Here is a 15217-nt window from a genome sequence, read left to right on the forward strand (position 1 = left end):
GGATCCCATTTCCATTACATACGTAAAATAAAAGTAAAAATACACATTATAAAAACATCAGAAAATATGAAAAAATAACAGGAAAAAGAATCCCCGATCATCTTGTACTGTACTTCAAACAGCCCTAACCTCTCTCCCCAGGATCCCAAGGCCACATCTGTCAGAGTCAGGGGTTATCTCTGAGTGAGGGGATCTGCCCCCAGGAGCCCCACCCCATCAGAACGAAGCACTGGGTGGGAGACGGGGCCCCCTTCCCACCCCAAGAGAGATGCCCGGCCTGCGGCGCCTGAGGCCTCCACCCAGACCTACGCTGGGGGCACAAAGTCAGGGGCAAGGCCCTCTCCCCTCCTCCCTCACAGGCAGGAGACGGAGCAAGCACTGCCACAGAGGAGGGAGAGGTGGGGTCTGGGGGAGGGGGTGCACATTGGATTCCTGGCCCAGAGCCCGCATTCCTTCCCTGTGAGTGTGAGGAGATGGGGTCTCTCTCGGGAGAGCTGCGAGGAGGCCGCTGGCCCCCATCCTGCCCCACTGTAACAGGACCCACCCCGCAGAAAGCTGGTGGAGATGTGAGGGCCCAGAACCTGGGCTGGGGGCCCCTCGCCCAGGGCCCCTCACTAGCCAGCGCAGCCCCAAGCGGGGGCTCCGTCCCATCCCCACCAGCCAGCCTCGGAAATACCAGAGGGACAAAGACGTGGAGGCCAGGGGACCACGCGGCCACGTGCTCGTGGCAGGGGCCCTGGGGTGGGGGCCGTCACACGCCTTCCACCCAGAGAAGGCGGCTGCCTTACCTGGGGACAGTCCTTGATGTAGTGTCCTTTGTTGAAGCACAGGTGGCACAGGTAGTTGGGGGGGGGCCGCTTGCTGGGCTTGCGGGTCTCCGAGGTGAGGGTCAGGTCCGAGAAGTGCTCGGTGAGGGAGCTGAGGCCATCGGCGATGTTGTTGAGGGAGCCGTAGGGCGAGGCGCTCTTGTACACGCTGCTGCTCAGCGCCTGCGGGGGACACAGGCGTGAGGGCTCCCCCAGGAAACGCCCTCGGGCACACGCGTGCGCAGCACACCCGGGAATTCCCGCCCGCTCAGTTCACACCCCACCTCCACGGGTGAGCCCCTTCCCTCTCCGGGCCACGGCCCCATCCGGGAAACAGGAGCCATGTCAGCTACCTCTAGGGTTTCCGGGGGGAGGCTACGGTGAGGTCACGTTATCTCCTGACTCAGTTTCCCCATCTTACAAGAAAGAGGCGCATCGGCTTGGAGTCTTGTTTCCATTGTACAGGAGAGAAGACTGAGGCTCGGGGCTCCGCGCGGTGTCCTGTGGCTCGAGGCCTGCGCACGCCGCGTGCGGGGAGCCCCAGGCCGCCGGGGCCTGCCCTGGGGGAGCCCGGGCGGAAGTGGCCCACCTCCCCCACGTCTCCCACCTCCAGTTGACAGGAACCAGATGTCTTGCCCGGCTTCAAAGCAGACGCGGCCCAGGCCCCCTCCTGGTGCATACAGCCTCTATTTATAGGAGTCACGGGCTCTGGGCGGCCAGGCCCAACTGGAATTTAGCAAAGGTGGGGCCTGTGGGGAGGCTGGCAGGGGACAGCCATGGTCGCCTTTTCCTGGTGCAAGGCCAAGGCTGTCAGGAGGCAGCTTCTCCAGGAGGGCCGATGACAAACCTGGGCATGGGGCCTGGGCATCCTCTGGTCCCAGCGCAGGTGCTCAAGGACGCGGGGGGCGAACTATAGACCCTGGGGAGCCTTGGCTCTCATGGGGAGGCGGCCTTGTTCCTGGAAGTCCCCAGGCCACGAGGGGAAGAGAGCTCCCCCACCACGAGGAAGTTGCCTTGGGTCCCTTACGAAGGTAGGGCAGATGGAGGCTCAGAGCGGGCACAGTCCTTTCCGTTTCCCCAGTGCGGGCAGGGAGGGAGGGGGGCAGAGAGCAGCGCACCCTTCACACACCTCGGCCGCCCCACTTGTTCCCTCTCTGGGGGTCTGGCATTCCCTCCTAGAGGACACAGCCCTCACCATCTGGGGGCCACAATCTTCCGACTGCCTGGACACCCTGCTATGTGGCCTGTGGCCCGTCCTTTCCCTCTCTGGGCCTCTGTTCCCTCTCCTATAGGTGGAGACTAGACCCTAGGATCTGGGGGAAAAAAAGAAAAAAAAAAAAAAAGACACAGACACCACGTCCAGGGCAGCCCAGGCCACATACACAGTCAGCCCATGACGTCTGGGCGCAAAACTCGAGGCCTCCTGCTGACCATCTCTGCTCTACCACTGCCCAGTGCTACCACGAAAGCCAGCACCAGTGGAAAGTCCGACACCAGCCTGCATTCAGGGTGAGGGTGATTCTCCAGCTCACGGATGGGCCAAGACAGAGTGGTCCACCCCGACGGGCAGAGGGTCCCCCATCCCCGGAGGCGTGCGAGCCGATGCTGGCCAACCCTCGGGGGCGTGCGGAGGGGTCCAACGGCAATGGGATTGGATGACACCAGTCGCATCTACCGCGCACTTACGATGTCCCGGGTACTAGAAACTGCACACGCGTGAAGAGAGCTGATGCTCGTCCCAACCCCTATGAGTCACTGTCCCCATTTTACAGATGAGGCAGCTATGTTCAAACTTGTATCGAATGACTTGAGAAACATCTAACAAAGACAGTTTTCTAGGCCCAACCTCAGACCTACCCAAGCAGTCACCTGGGACCGAGAGCCTGGAACCTACAGTTTTATTGTGGTAAGAAATACGTCACATAAGATCAACCATTTTAATAGTTTATTTTTTTTTAAGGGTCCAGTTCTGTGTCATGAAATACATTCCCATTACTGTGTGACCATCACCACCACCCGTTTCCAGGGCTTTTTCATCGTCCCAAACTGAAACCCTCTCCCCATGAAACACTAACCCTCCCCCTCTCCCTCCAATCTCCTCCCCCCCCAAACCCCCCAGCCCGGATCTGCAATTTAAAGCTCCCAGGAGCAGTCTGTCCAGACTGGCCCAGCCCTACCTGGCCTTGGGAGCACCTGGACTTTCCAACCACCGAGGTCTCTCCTTAGCTTGACTGGAGGCCTCTCCCCACCCAAACTGGCCTGAGGGAGGACAGCCTCCCAGAGAAAAGTTCATCCAAACAAGAAACTCCAAGCTCCAAATGGTGTGACTCACCCTCATGGCTGGGAAATGCAATTTCACAAATAACAACCCTCTTCATTTTTTCCCCCCCGTTCTTTCTTTTTGCTTTTTTCTTTCTCTTTTCTTTTCTTTTTTTTCTTTTTTCTGGATAAGATTTAAGCAAGTTCACAGGAATCGGGACTGTTTTGGCAGCAAACTGTCAAGAGGAAGGGGAAGTCTAGTGGGTGCCAAAAAGCGCATTAATTACACCCTGAACAGCCTCTCCCCCATCTTGTGGCCACACTGCGCTGCCCACAGGCGACCCCTCAGGCATCCCTGGGCCTCCAGAGGCCTCTGAGCGGCCTGTCCTCTCCCTGGCAGCCCGACCCCCGCACCCCCCACCCCAGGAGGGTCACAGCTTCTGTGGTGCAGGCAGCTCCGGGTCAGGGAAGCTAGGTCAGAGCTCTCCCCTTCACCACCTCTCCCTCCCTAGAGTGCTCCGGCCTGTCCCTCCTGGCCGCCCCAGCTCCCTTCCCCTAGCCCCGATTCAGGATGAAAGGACGGAGCAAACAGCTGACCCAACCACTCGCACGTTCCAGATGGAGAAACTGAGGCCCAGAGAGGCCCAGGGCACAGACCAGGGCATGCAGCCAGGCCCGAGGACCACAGGTCCCACTTGCCGGCTGGCTAAAGGGGCGGGTGGGGCAGCAAGCTGTTTCCTCTCCGAAGCCCTGAGGAGCTCCAGCCATAGAGGTGAAAGGCAAGTTGCCTCTCAGCCCTCTCCACGGCCTGTGGGAACTGGACAGAGCAGGGGCCAGGACACGCAGTGCGCCCCCTCTGGCTGCGGAGGAAGGCCTGGCCTCGTGGGCTTCCCATCTGCGAAATGCGACACAATGCAAACAGGGAAGGAGGGCAAAACTGATGATCCCTGCTTTCTGAAGGTCCAGACACCAGCTACTGAAAACACCCCCAGAGCCCACCACACAGAGGGCACTTGGTCACTACGGGCACCACCTGCTCCGAGTCCTACTGCCTAGAGCTGGAGGGTGAGGCCCTTCATCAGTCTGCTCCTGATTCCCAAACAGCCACGTTGCTCCTCCTGGTGTCCCACGGGGCACCTGCTTTTCCCCCTCTAGTTCTGTGCCTGCTGCCCCCACCCCCAGGATGCCCTCTGTGTCCATCCAACCTCCTCCAGGACCTGGCTTTCAATCTGGTTATAACTCTAGTGGTGTGGCCTCGAATCCACCCTTTCCTCTGACCCAGGCCTCTGGCTCCAAGGGGCAGTGGGAGAAGCACAGACTCAGGTGCTCCAGAGGCCCCTCTGGCCTCAGATGTCCCTGCCACCTCCAGGGGCCTCCTGGATGTCACAGTCAGAGCCCTGTGCATCGGGGCTAGGCTGGGTGGGGATCACCCGTGACGCTGCTGCCCTTGACTGAAGGAGCTCTGCAGCCTCTTCATTTCCCCCGCAAGCTGGACAAAGGCAAGGATGTTGCGATGTTCCATCACCCCCAGAGCCCAGACCTGTCACTCTCACACCTGCCACTGTCCTGGGTGCAGATAATCACAGGCGGGGAAAGGCCTGTGACCCTGAGACAGACAAGGTAATGAACGCCCTAACATCTTAAAGATTTAGGTTGGAGAGTCTCTGAGTTGCCATGGACTGAGTCAATAGGAACCCTCACCGCAGATTAAGCTGCTCTGGGCACTGGTTGAGGGCAGCCCCACTACTGGGGTGGGTGGAAGCCACTGGGAACAAAACACCAGCCTGAAGAGACCATCTCTCCCTCCCCCGTCCTCCCAGCAGCTAGCAGGAAGTGTGGGATCCTCGTACAATATCTGGGGGACAGAGCATCCGTCGCCTGCCCATGGCTGGAACTTCTCCAAGGCTCTGGCTTGACTGCCAGGGAAAGTTAGAGGGGAAGACGCTGAGATCTATTCTGATCCTGCCTGTGTCATAGACTTGACTGGATCCTTTCCCTTTCTTGGTTTTCTTTTACCTACAAGAACACTATCTGGATGGGCATTATTGGCTCCATTTCATAGACCTGAAAGCTGAGGCTCAGAGAGGCTGAGTAACTTGCCCAAGGTAAAACAGCCAGCATGTGCCTAAGGGGAGAGTCGCACCCAGGTCAGTCGGCCTGTTATATCTCAGCTCCCCAGGGCCTCCAAGGCTTGGCATCTCCTATAGTAAAGAGCCAGAGGAAAACATCAGGTGCGGACCAGCCTCCTGGGGCCTGTGACTTCATAAATGCCAAGCCCCTTGGCCCTGGCAAGATGAGCCCCCACCTTGTCTGGACCGGGTGAGGGGTCTGGGCCCTCGGGCTGGGGGTTCTGCGAGGGACCCAGAGTGTGGAGGCAGAGATTCCAGGGCTGACTCAGCCTGCCATGCTGCCCTGCCTCTGTGCCCCTCCCAGACAGTAAGAGGGCACAGCAGGCAGGGGGTAGACAGGAGTCAGGGCAAGTGCAGAGAGGCTTCCCCTGGGGAGGAAGACCAGGGCCAAGAAGAGAGGAGGGACAGCCAGCAGAGATGGAAGCACACACGCAGGGAAGGACACGGCAGTGGGCAAGGCCACGAGAAGGGGAGCATCCGAGGACGCGTGGCCGGAGCAAAGGCGGCGTCCTGCCCCCGCCCCCCAGGCCAGAGATGGCCCTGAAGGCAGGGGAGGCAGCGGGGATCTCTGATCCTAGTCCCCAGCTCTTCTTTCATCAGCTGGACAACTGCTTTCTTATCCCAAAAAGTCGCCCCACGCCCCCTCCATACACACAGACACGCGCGCGCACATGTGCACACACCACACACCCACACCCCTCTCTTTAAGACAAGAAACCATTCATTTCACAAATGACTCCACCCCTTCTCCAAGGGGATCTGCACTTCTTGTACCCCTCGGGTCTGTCTGGGGCTCCAGCCCAGAGTCACACACACACACACACACACACACACACACACACACACAGGAACAGGTGGATGTGTGCTGCCCTCAGGGAGAGAAGGAGACAACCTGTTGGCTGGGCAGGGAGTTGGCTGATGGGAAAGCGAACTCACACCTCAACTAAAGATGTGGTCAGAGCCCAGCTTTGCTCCTGTCTCCGGGGTCCCGGAAGGTGGCAGGGCGAACCGTAGCCAGAGGCAGCAACCCCTGGCCCAAGACCCCCAGGGGCGCCACAGCCTCCTGGAGGCCCATTCACCCACGGGGGCCAAACACAATTCCCTGCATGCAGCCAGAGCTCAGTGAAAGACTGTACCCTAAATAAGCAGTCCTTTTGATAGCAGGAGGTGGGGAGAAATGGGACCAGACCTGGAGAGGGAGGAGCTGGGTGGCACCGGGACACAGCAGAGAAGACCCAGCGAGACCCTCCCCCTGGACTCCATCCCTCCTGCTCCGGCCCAGCTCACCGCTCACCCGACAGGTGCTCACACTGTATGGCCAGATGCCCTCTGCCCAGGTAGATCACAGCATTGGGGACCGCTTGCCTCTCACCTCTAGGATGTGGTTGTTGAATGAAAGCAGAAATCATGAGTTTGACAATCTGAGGGCTGAAAGGGACTCTAATACTCAGCCACTCCGGGGGTACCCCTGAGGTTTGCAGCCCCTGTAGCAGGGGGCCTCGGCTTGGGCTCTGCTGTTGATGCAAGGGGTGCCATGAGCCCCTGGAAGTCGCGTGCAAAGGCGTGTGTCTGTGTGGGCACGTCTGCCTGTGCTCTGTGCATGAGCGAGGAGGAGAACTCTCGCAGTCTTCAGATTCTCAAAGAGGTCCCTAACCAAAGATGCTCAAGAACCATGAGCGCACCTAAGTCTCTGCTGGGACACCTCTAGGGATGGGGCTTTACTATCTCCCAAGCCAGCTCTGCCCAAACAATCAAGCAATCTACACACATTCCTCCTGTGAGATGAAACAGGAGACGGGGTACGAGCCTGGGGAGAGCATTCGTGGAGTCACAACCCCGGAGAAGCAAGACGGGAGGAGACGGGGCAGTCAAGTCAGCCATCCCCCTGTCCACGTCGTCGCTGAGCACCTTGTAAGGCCCAGGCACTGCCCAAGCAACAGCAGCTGGGACTTGCAGGTGGAAAAAGGCAGGATTTCCACTCTCGGCGTGCTGACCACATAGCTATCGACACACACACACACACACGTAGAGTGTACATTCCTCAGCAACAGCAATTGCTACGACACGCTTCACCAGAAGCATGCACAGCCTTCCTCCATGGGCCATGGACGCTCGAGGGAGGTGTGCTCCCCCGTGGCAGCTGGGGAAAGCCTCTCAGAGAAGGGGCAGCCTCTTGTGCCAGAAAGAAGTTGGCCTCTGCCAGTTGTTGAGGGCAGGCAAGAGCGCTGATGTAGAAGCAACGGCGACTGCAAAGCTGTGTCTTCATGAAGCTTCACGGTATGGCCAGAGGAGGACAGGATAAATGATTACGTGCCACCACGCCCAGGCCCACACCCACACAGCACAGGCCAAGCCTCCTGAGACCCAGGCTGGAGCCCTGGTCATGCCACTGGTGCCCGGACTGTATCATCCCCCTCCTGAAGAGCCTGGACAGTGGGGACGCTGCACGCAGGCTACGGTATGAGACGAGAGTGCCAGCACGTGCTCAGCGCCCATCCTTGGACCCTCCCAAGCCAGGCCATCCTTGGACTTGCGTCCCTTGGAGCCCCATGCCAGGTTCCTAGGGAGTGGCTGGAACGGGGACACAGCAGGACACCCGGTACCCGCGATCAATGTGCCAATGCCCACCACTCCTCAAAAGATCTGAGATCAGAGGCATCGCAGCTCCACAAAACGTCTGTCCCTGGTGACGGCCTGCCCTGCCCCGGGGCCCAGAGAATGATCCAGGTGAGAGCCAGCATGAGGAGCCACAGAGCCAACTGCAGTCGGAGTGTGGAAGAGTTCCAGATGTAGCTCTGCCCCTGACTTGCTGGGTGACTCGCCAGGCCTGTTTTCTCTTCTGTAAAATGGGAGATGGCAGGATAAAGCACCGCCCAGGAGGAAGGCACTGCGAGTCGGGGCCGTCTTCTCTGCAAGGCGCCCCTTTGGGTGCCGACGGAGCCTGGCTCTCTGCCGCTGCTAATTACAAATTACGAATTCTGCCTGCTTTCCTCCCTCCCACCTGACTCAGAAGGTCCACAGGCTGCGGCCTCCCTTCTGAGTCCAGGCCTGCCCAATCAACTTAATTTGATGGAGGGAGGACCGGGCCACCTCAGCCTACAGGCCCTCGGATGACGGTCCTCCTTGCCTGAGTCAGAGCTCGGCTTCCCAGGGCTGGCCGAGGGAGCCGGGCAGCCTCCCAAGCTCTGCGGGGCTAGAATGCCCTTTTCTCCTAGGACCTGGCGCTGCCCCCTCCCACACCTGCACAGACCCCAAAAGTTGCTAGGAACGAACTCCAGCCCCAGAAGCCCACTCCCCGCCCCATTGAGGCACACCTCCACCCTCACACAGATACATGGCTTTGCTCTGCACATCCACCCTGGCCAGGCAGCCTAGGCTCATCTACACCTGGGGACAGCACAGGTGACACACAAAACCTTCAGAAGACTGTCAAGACCTCAGGGCCCTTTAAAGCAGGACACCTTAGTGGCTCCTCTAAGGGTCTAACAGCCCCATCTGCAGAAGGGCTGAAGCCCTGTGCACAGAGCCTTGTGACACCCCTGCTGCTGTTCTCAACCTCCAGGGGACACACCTGGGCAGTGGAGGGGAGAGGGTCTTCAGCACTGCAGGTGATGGCGCTAGGACAAGACGGGGAGGAGGGGTGGCTGGGGAGAGGGCCTGGGTTAACAGCTCCTTGAAGACCCTCCCAAGGGTAGGAAGAGGTGTGCCTCAACGGAGCAGTCCCTGGGCCTGGAGGTGTTCAGATCCACACTGCCAAATGCTCTATGCCCACAACGCTCTCTGGGTCAAATACTGATGGAAACGCTGGGTTGAAGAAAGGTTGCATGCTGCAGGCCTGCTCAGAGCCTTCGCTGGGGGCATTGTGTGTCTCCAAGGGAAGGATGGTCTTCTGCTTTCCAAACATATTTGACCCAAAGCCCTTCCCCCAACCTCCATAAGCCATCACTGGACTGCAGGGCCACATCCGTCTCCCCCTGGAGGAAGAGGGGAAGATAACGGCTGCCCTGGGACTCTGACCTGGAGCAGGACAGCCCTATCTCCTCTTGAGGGAGCACAGGCACAACCCAGGAGGGGTTCTGGGGTTCTCTCAGAGGCCCAAGAGCTAATGCTCGACCAAGAGGGGTACCTCTCCCTTTCTGGAGGTGGAGCCCCACAGCCCCCACACGCTGCTGTGAATTTAAATTCCAAGCTAAACTCGGCAGGGAAGACCCCCACTCCAAGAACAGCCTTCCTTGGGTACCTACAGGGACAGAAGAGGGGCTCAGCCAAGAGCCCCAGGAGTTTCTCTCTAAAGACACAGAGTTGTCGCCACGGATCAGGGGTGAAACTGAAGTTCCCAGGGCCCATACACTAGACCGAGGCCTTTGCAGAACCGGCGCGAAGTGTCTGTGCCTGCTCTGGCCTGGCACCCTTACCACACGCGGACAAGCTGAAGAGCCCCCCACCAGCATCCAAGACACCTCGTGGTGCTCGCTCCTGCCCTTGCCCACGAACTCTGCATCTCCCTCTGCTCCCAGGGCCAGTGTTCCACTCAGAACCCTTGGCTTATCTTCAGCTTCCAGAGCTGAGGTTCCAGGGGCACAATGGGCTTCTGTGGCCCCATGTCCTCAACCCCCCCGCCCAAATCCCAGCTGCATTCATGGTGTTTTGCTATTGTGGTGGGAGCAGCCCGGGGGTGGTGCGGGAGGGGGTGGGCTCTTGGCACACGGACTGGTGCAGACAGGCCGTGGTCAGCGGTCAGCATGCAAGTCACATCCGCAGGCACTGCCACCAGGCCTGCCAGGCCTTGCACAGAATGGCGATGCTCCTGAGTCCCTGGGTCCCTTCTTGGAGTCCCCTCCGGCCCACACATGATTTGCTGCTTCTCCAACCAGCCCCTTGGTGGCATTCAGGTGGGGGGCATTTTTTCACACCTTCTTAGCCAGTTGCTATTTTGGAGACATATTAGGTCACTGGCTAAGCCCTGGACGCAGGAAAGCCCAGGAGCACGGCGGGGGCTCCAAGAGGGTTTAGGAGGCGAAGCGGGTGAGGGGTGAGAGTGAGTGGGTCTAAAGCCAAGAAAGCCTTCGGGAAGTCGGCAGGCACAGCCCTCCAGCCCCTCCAAGGAAGGCACTACTGGCCTGTGAGCATCCGAGGAGCCCCTTCTAGCTCCCCCAGTGCAGCCTGTCTGTGTGCATATCTCTCAAATCCCAGGCCCATACATAACACTTTAAGGTGCAGCAGAGACTAAATTCGACGAATATGTGATCTGAGGCCCAGACGGAGACAGGGTAGGGGGTTCCCCCCAACTCAGGTCATAAGAGACTTTTCTACCATTGCTCTGCAGAGCCTTTAACAGCTCCTTCCACAGTGGCTCCAGAGAGGGAACACACCTCTTCGCGGGGTAACTGGGGTCAGCAGTAGTGATCGGAGACAGGTTTCCCAGAGAACCAGCTGGGATCCTGGATAGTCAGACATCTCCAAGAGAGGGCATATCCGACTCCTGGAGAAGACTGTGAATGGCCCTAAACTCCCACGCCTCTCAGCAGGGTCCCACATTTGGGGAAGAAGGCCACCATAGGATCAGAGCAGTGGGGGAGGCCGGTAGAGGCTGATGAGGGACCCCCCACTTGACCCGTGAGAGGGGAGGGCTCATACAGGTCACGGTCACCGTCTTTGGGATTCCCACAGCGCCCCCGTGAAATCACCTCCCACTCACGTCGTATCATCTTGTCTGTCTTCTGATCTGGGGCCCCCGCTGGCCTGTCCCTGATTCCCTAAGGGGCCACAAGGAACTCAACAAATGTTTGGCACGATTACAACGTAAAAGACCCAGGCACTCGCAAACTGTCCTCCGAAGTCACTGGTCACTGAAGCCGGTTCCCTGAAGAGAGGCGGCAGGGTCTCTTATAAGAAAGAAAGATTTCCAGCCAAGAATAATGCCTCCCGTGGAGAGAGTGCTTTACAGTTTACAAAGAGCTGTGGTATACAAATACTTTCGCCTGGCACCAAGGGGTGGCCCTGCAGGCTCACTGCCCTCCACTCTGCCCAACTGGCCCAGCACAGGTCAGCCAGTCCTCCTCTCAGTCGGCTGGGTACTGGCCCGCCTTGAGGCCTCAGGCCAGTGCTTTATATGCCCACATTGCCCCTCGTCAGTACTGGCAGAGAGGAACACATTATGGGACCAGAGAGGGAGACCCTCTGCTTCCCCCTCTCGTCCCTAGCACACTCACACGTACACAGGCCCTTCTCCCGGACCCATTCAGAACTCTGACTCTCCTCAAACTAACTGCTGGGCTCAGGTCTAGAAGGAAAAGGAGCCCTCGAGGGTGTCCTCTCCTCCACCCCGTCCCCCTGCACTTTTGCAGGGAGAGCGGCCAGAAGATGGATGAGTGAAGGCCACAGAAGGGTATCTGTAATTCCCAAAAGAGGCAGGAGTGGAGGAGGAGGAGGAGGAGGAGGAGGAGGAGGAGTCGTCCAGCTGAAAGGGGAGAGGAGTGGTATCTAGGAAAGCTCTGGAGAAGACCTCTGCGAAGGGGCTGGGAGGTCCTGGCAATCTGCGTATTTATCTGGCTGGCGGAGATGCGTGCTGCCCCTTCCACTTTGTAACCAAATCCACCCAACAGGCAGACTTTGCAAAGCAGCCAGCCCAGGTTTCTGGAGAAGGCACTGGGCAGCTGAAAGCTCTCCCCCTGGCTAGCCCCCCTCCCAAGAGCTCAAGAGGATTTCCCTTTCATTTCCTTCCAGGCTGGGAGGGCGGGGGGACAGCGCAGTCTGTGGGGTCAAGCCCTCAAAAACCACTTCCTATGTGGCTGGGGGAGGGCACGCAGCTGGAGGATGTATCTGGGGGTCCCTGTGCAGGAACAGCAGGAAAAGCCCTGCTCTCCAGGGTGCCCTTCGGGTCAGCCTCCCCCGAGGTCGGAGGAGAAAAGATTTTAGGCCCCTGCTGAGGAGCTCCGGAGCAGAATCTGCACTCCCGGTCCCAGCGAGCCCTGGCCAAGGGGGGGATGGGGTTGGGCGTGGGAAGGACACTTGGAAGGGGCTCCCCGCCCCGGCCGCGCCCCAGCTGTCTGGAGAGAATCCGGAGCCCCCCACCCAGCGGGGCTCCCCCCACCCCCCTTCCCGCCCAGTCCGCTTCGAGCTGGGCGCCCCGGGCCGGGAGAAGGAGCAAGAGGGCCCCGCCTGCGCCCGAGCTGCTCGCAGCCGCGCTCAGCCGGGAGGTGACGCGCTCCCGGCGCCCCGGGGACATCGGGCGGCGAGTTTGGCAGAGCCGAGCGAGGCCAAGCCAAGCAGGGCCGGGCACCACGGAGCCGGGCCGGGCCGGGCCAGGGAGAGCGGGGCGGAGAGGGAAGGCCCGGCGCGGGGGCACCCACCTCTCCGCGCTGCAGCTGGAAGAAGCTGTTGAGATAGCTGGAGTGCAGGGGCGAGCCCAGCTGCTCCGGGCGGCCCTTCCCGAAGGCCAGCTCTGGGGGCGCGGCGCCGGCGGGCGGCTCGGGCCGAAAGGCATCGAAGGCGCTCGCCTGGTGCGTGTCCTGCAGCGACAGGTAGACCCAGTTGAGCAGCTGCGCGGGCTGGTACACCGAAGCGGCGCTCGTGTCGATGGCCGACAGCAGGCTCATTTTGCGGCGGCGGTGCCGGCCCCTCCCCGGCCGCCCGCTCGCGCCCCCCCCCCCGCAGCGGAGGGGCGGGCACCGGGGAGCTGCGCCCACTGCCCGCCGCGCGAGCCCCGCCGCCGATCGCCGGTGCCTGCGCCCCGCGCGCCGCCCGCAGCCGCCGCCGCCGCCGCCGCCTCCCCCCGACTGCAGCCGCGGCGCGCGCGGGCGGAGGAAGGAGGCAGCGAAAGTTGGGCAGGAAACTTTTGGGCCCGCCCCCTCCGCGCCGCCCGCCCCGCCCCGCCCGGGATCCGCTATCTGCCTCAGTGCTGACCCCTCCGGCGGCCGCTCCCGGGGCGGGGTCCACGGCGGCCCCGCCCCCCCGGCGCCGTCCTCGCCTCCCATTGGCTGCCTCATTGAATATGGAGCAGCGGGGCGGGGCGAGCGGAGAAGCGGGGCTCGTCGGCGCTCGCCCCGGCTCTCAGGCCCCGCCCCTCAGGCCCCGCCCCCCGCAGGCCCCGCCCCCTCGCGGGCCCCGCCCCCCGGAGCCTGCGGGAGCCCCGGGCCGCCCCGGCCTCATCAATCGGCTCCCGCTCGGCTTGGCGCTCTTCTGGGTCTCCTTCCTGCGTCCTCTGCGATGATTCCATCCCCACTCGTTTTCCCGGCCCGATTTTCCTTCTTTTCTCAGTCTCTCTCCGCTCTCTTTCAGATTGTCTCCTGGGTCCCTGCCTCTGTGTCCCTAAGTGTGTGTGTGTGTGTGTGTGTGTGCGCGCGCGTGTGTCGTCTTTCCTATTTCCGTCCAGTCCGAGGTGTTGGTCTCGCCCTCCCTCGCGGACACAGGCGCGCGCGCACACGCCGCCCCCCGCCCTCCTCCCGCTATCACCGTAGGACCCTCCCCCTCCCACTTAATTCCTTCCATCTGCGGAATCGCTTTGCGGGCCGGCTCCGCCGAGGGGGGCCCGGGTTCCTGCCCCAGGAAGGACTCCCCGCCTCCTTCCCTCGCCTGCCCCCCTCCCCCTCTCCCTTCTCCTGTTTCTGCTCTGGGCCGGCCTTTCCCTCCGCCCGGACCCCCGGCCCCAGCCCAGCCCGGTGCCTGGGCGGGCCGCCGGGACCTCGGGTGGGCCTGGGGGAGCTCGGGAAGACGACTGTCACCCACCTTCCAGAACGGCCCGGCCGCTCCAAGGATGCCTGGGGGGAGCCTCGGCCCAGCCCGTCCTCCGCCTGACACACCCCGCAGCCCCGGGCTTTCGCCCCCTCGGGCTGGGGTAGTCACCCGGAGCCTGCGCCGGGACCTGGCGGCGGCCAGGCGCCTGGAGGGGACCAGTCACCTCTCCCGCCTCACCCCTGGCTCTGGGCGTTCAAGTGCCAAGGTGGCCACCTTCCAGCTCGGTGACCTCCGCATGGGGCCTAACCTCTGCAAACAAGCCTCTTTTCTCCCCTGTAAAGTGGGGACGGTCACCGTCCTACCTCTGGGGCTATTTAGGAGCTGACCACTTTGAGTTCGGCAAGCAGAAGACATTCCAAAGGCAGCTCTCCACCACTCCCTGCACGAGGATTTCTCCCACTACCTGCACAGACAGCATATGTGGGTGCTTGGACCTGAAAGCCCTTCGGGGATGTGTCCCCCTTCCCAACCGTGTCCCCAACCAGAAATCCCATCGATGTTTCTGTCTCAGATCATTTGATGATGTCACAGATTTTGTCTACCAATTAGTTTGGGATCATTAGTGCAAATGATAGCGCATACACCTGCCATATCTTAATGTAGGTTTATTCATCAGAGACCTATCTCTACAGTACCCCTGTACTGTAAATCAGTGTTCAATCTATTTGTTTAAATAGAAGGTACACATTTGTTCGAAATAAATATAATAACTATTTTACTCCTGGAAATATTTGGGACCATCTCTGGAACTCTGCTACTGTCTTGAGGTTCCAAGATGGGAGAAGGGGGAATAGGATTTGAAACCTCCAAGTTAGACTTTCCATGGACATTTAAAAGAAAGCTGCAGTTGGGAGAGAAGACGCCTTCCCATGGCCCAAGCAGGCAGTTGGGGAGCCCAGAGGTGACCCCGGTCTCTGTCCTCTACTCTCCTTCTGGGTGAAGGTGGTCTGGTTATGTTGCAGTGCTAACATTTTTCCCTAGTGTGGGTTGCAAATTCACATCGCTTTAGGGGCCGGGCAGGTACCACCAGGTATAGGGGAATAAATAGAAAGTAGTGGAACCTGTGGAGAAGTGCTAGCTATTCAAAACCTTTCTGTCCTGGTTCTCAGCCTGAAACTGAGTCTGTCACCTGCCTAGGGAGACATCTGTTCCGTGGTCCCCTGTCCTTCAGCAATTTGATGCTGTGAGGGTTCTTTTTTTTTTTTAATTTTTATTTATTTATTTAATTTATGATAGTCACAGAGAGAGAGAGAGAGAGGCAGAGACACAGGCAGAGGGAGAAGCAGG

The 15217-nt window shown here is 60.2% G+C and overlaps 1 protein-coding gene across 1 annotated transcript in view; it reads right to left on the bottom strand.

Moving 5' to 3' along the window:
• ZCCHC24 (zinc finger CCHC-type containing 24) overlaps positions 1-12875 on the bottom strand; it is a 57755-nt gene extending 44880 nt beyond the window's left edge. The window contains exons 1-2 of the mRNA XM_072823775.1: positions 12547-12875; positions 789-989 (exon numbers count right to left, since the gene is read on the bottom strand). Of these exons, the coding sequence (XP_072679876.1) occupies positions 789-989; positions 12547-12792 (447 nt within the window). The 5' untranslated portion in view covers positions 12793-12875. The remainder of the gene's footprint in view (positions 1-788; positions 990-12546) is intronic.
• Positions 12876-15217: the final 2342 nt, after the last annotated feature.

This window comes from Canis lupus, chromosome 4, assembly GCF_048164855.1.
Source record: "Canis lupus baileyi chromosome 4, mCanLup2.hap1, whole genome shotgun sequence".
Taxonomy (NCBI): domain Eukaryota; kingdom Metazoa; phylum Chordata; class Mammalia; order Carnivora; family Canidae; genus Canis; species Canis lupus.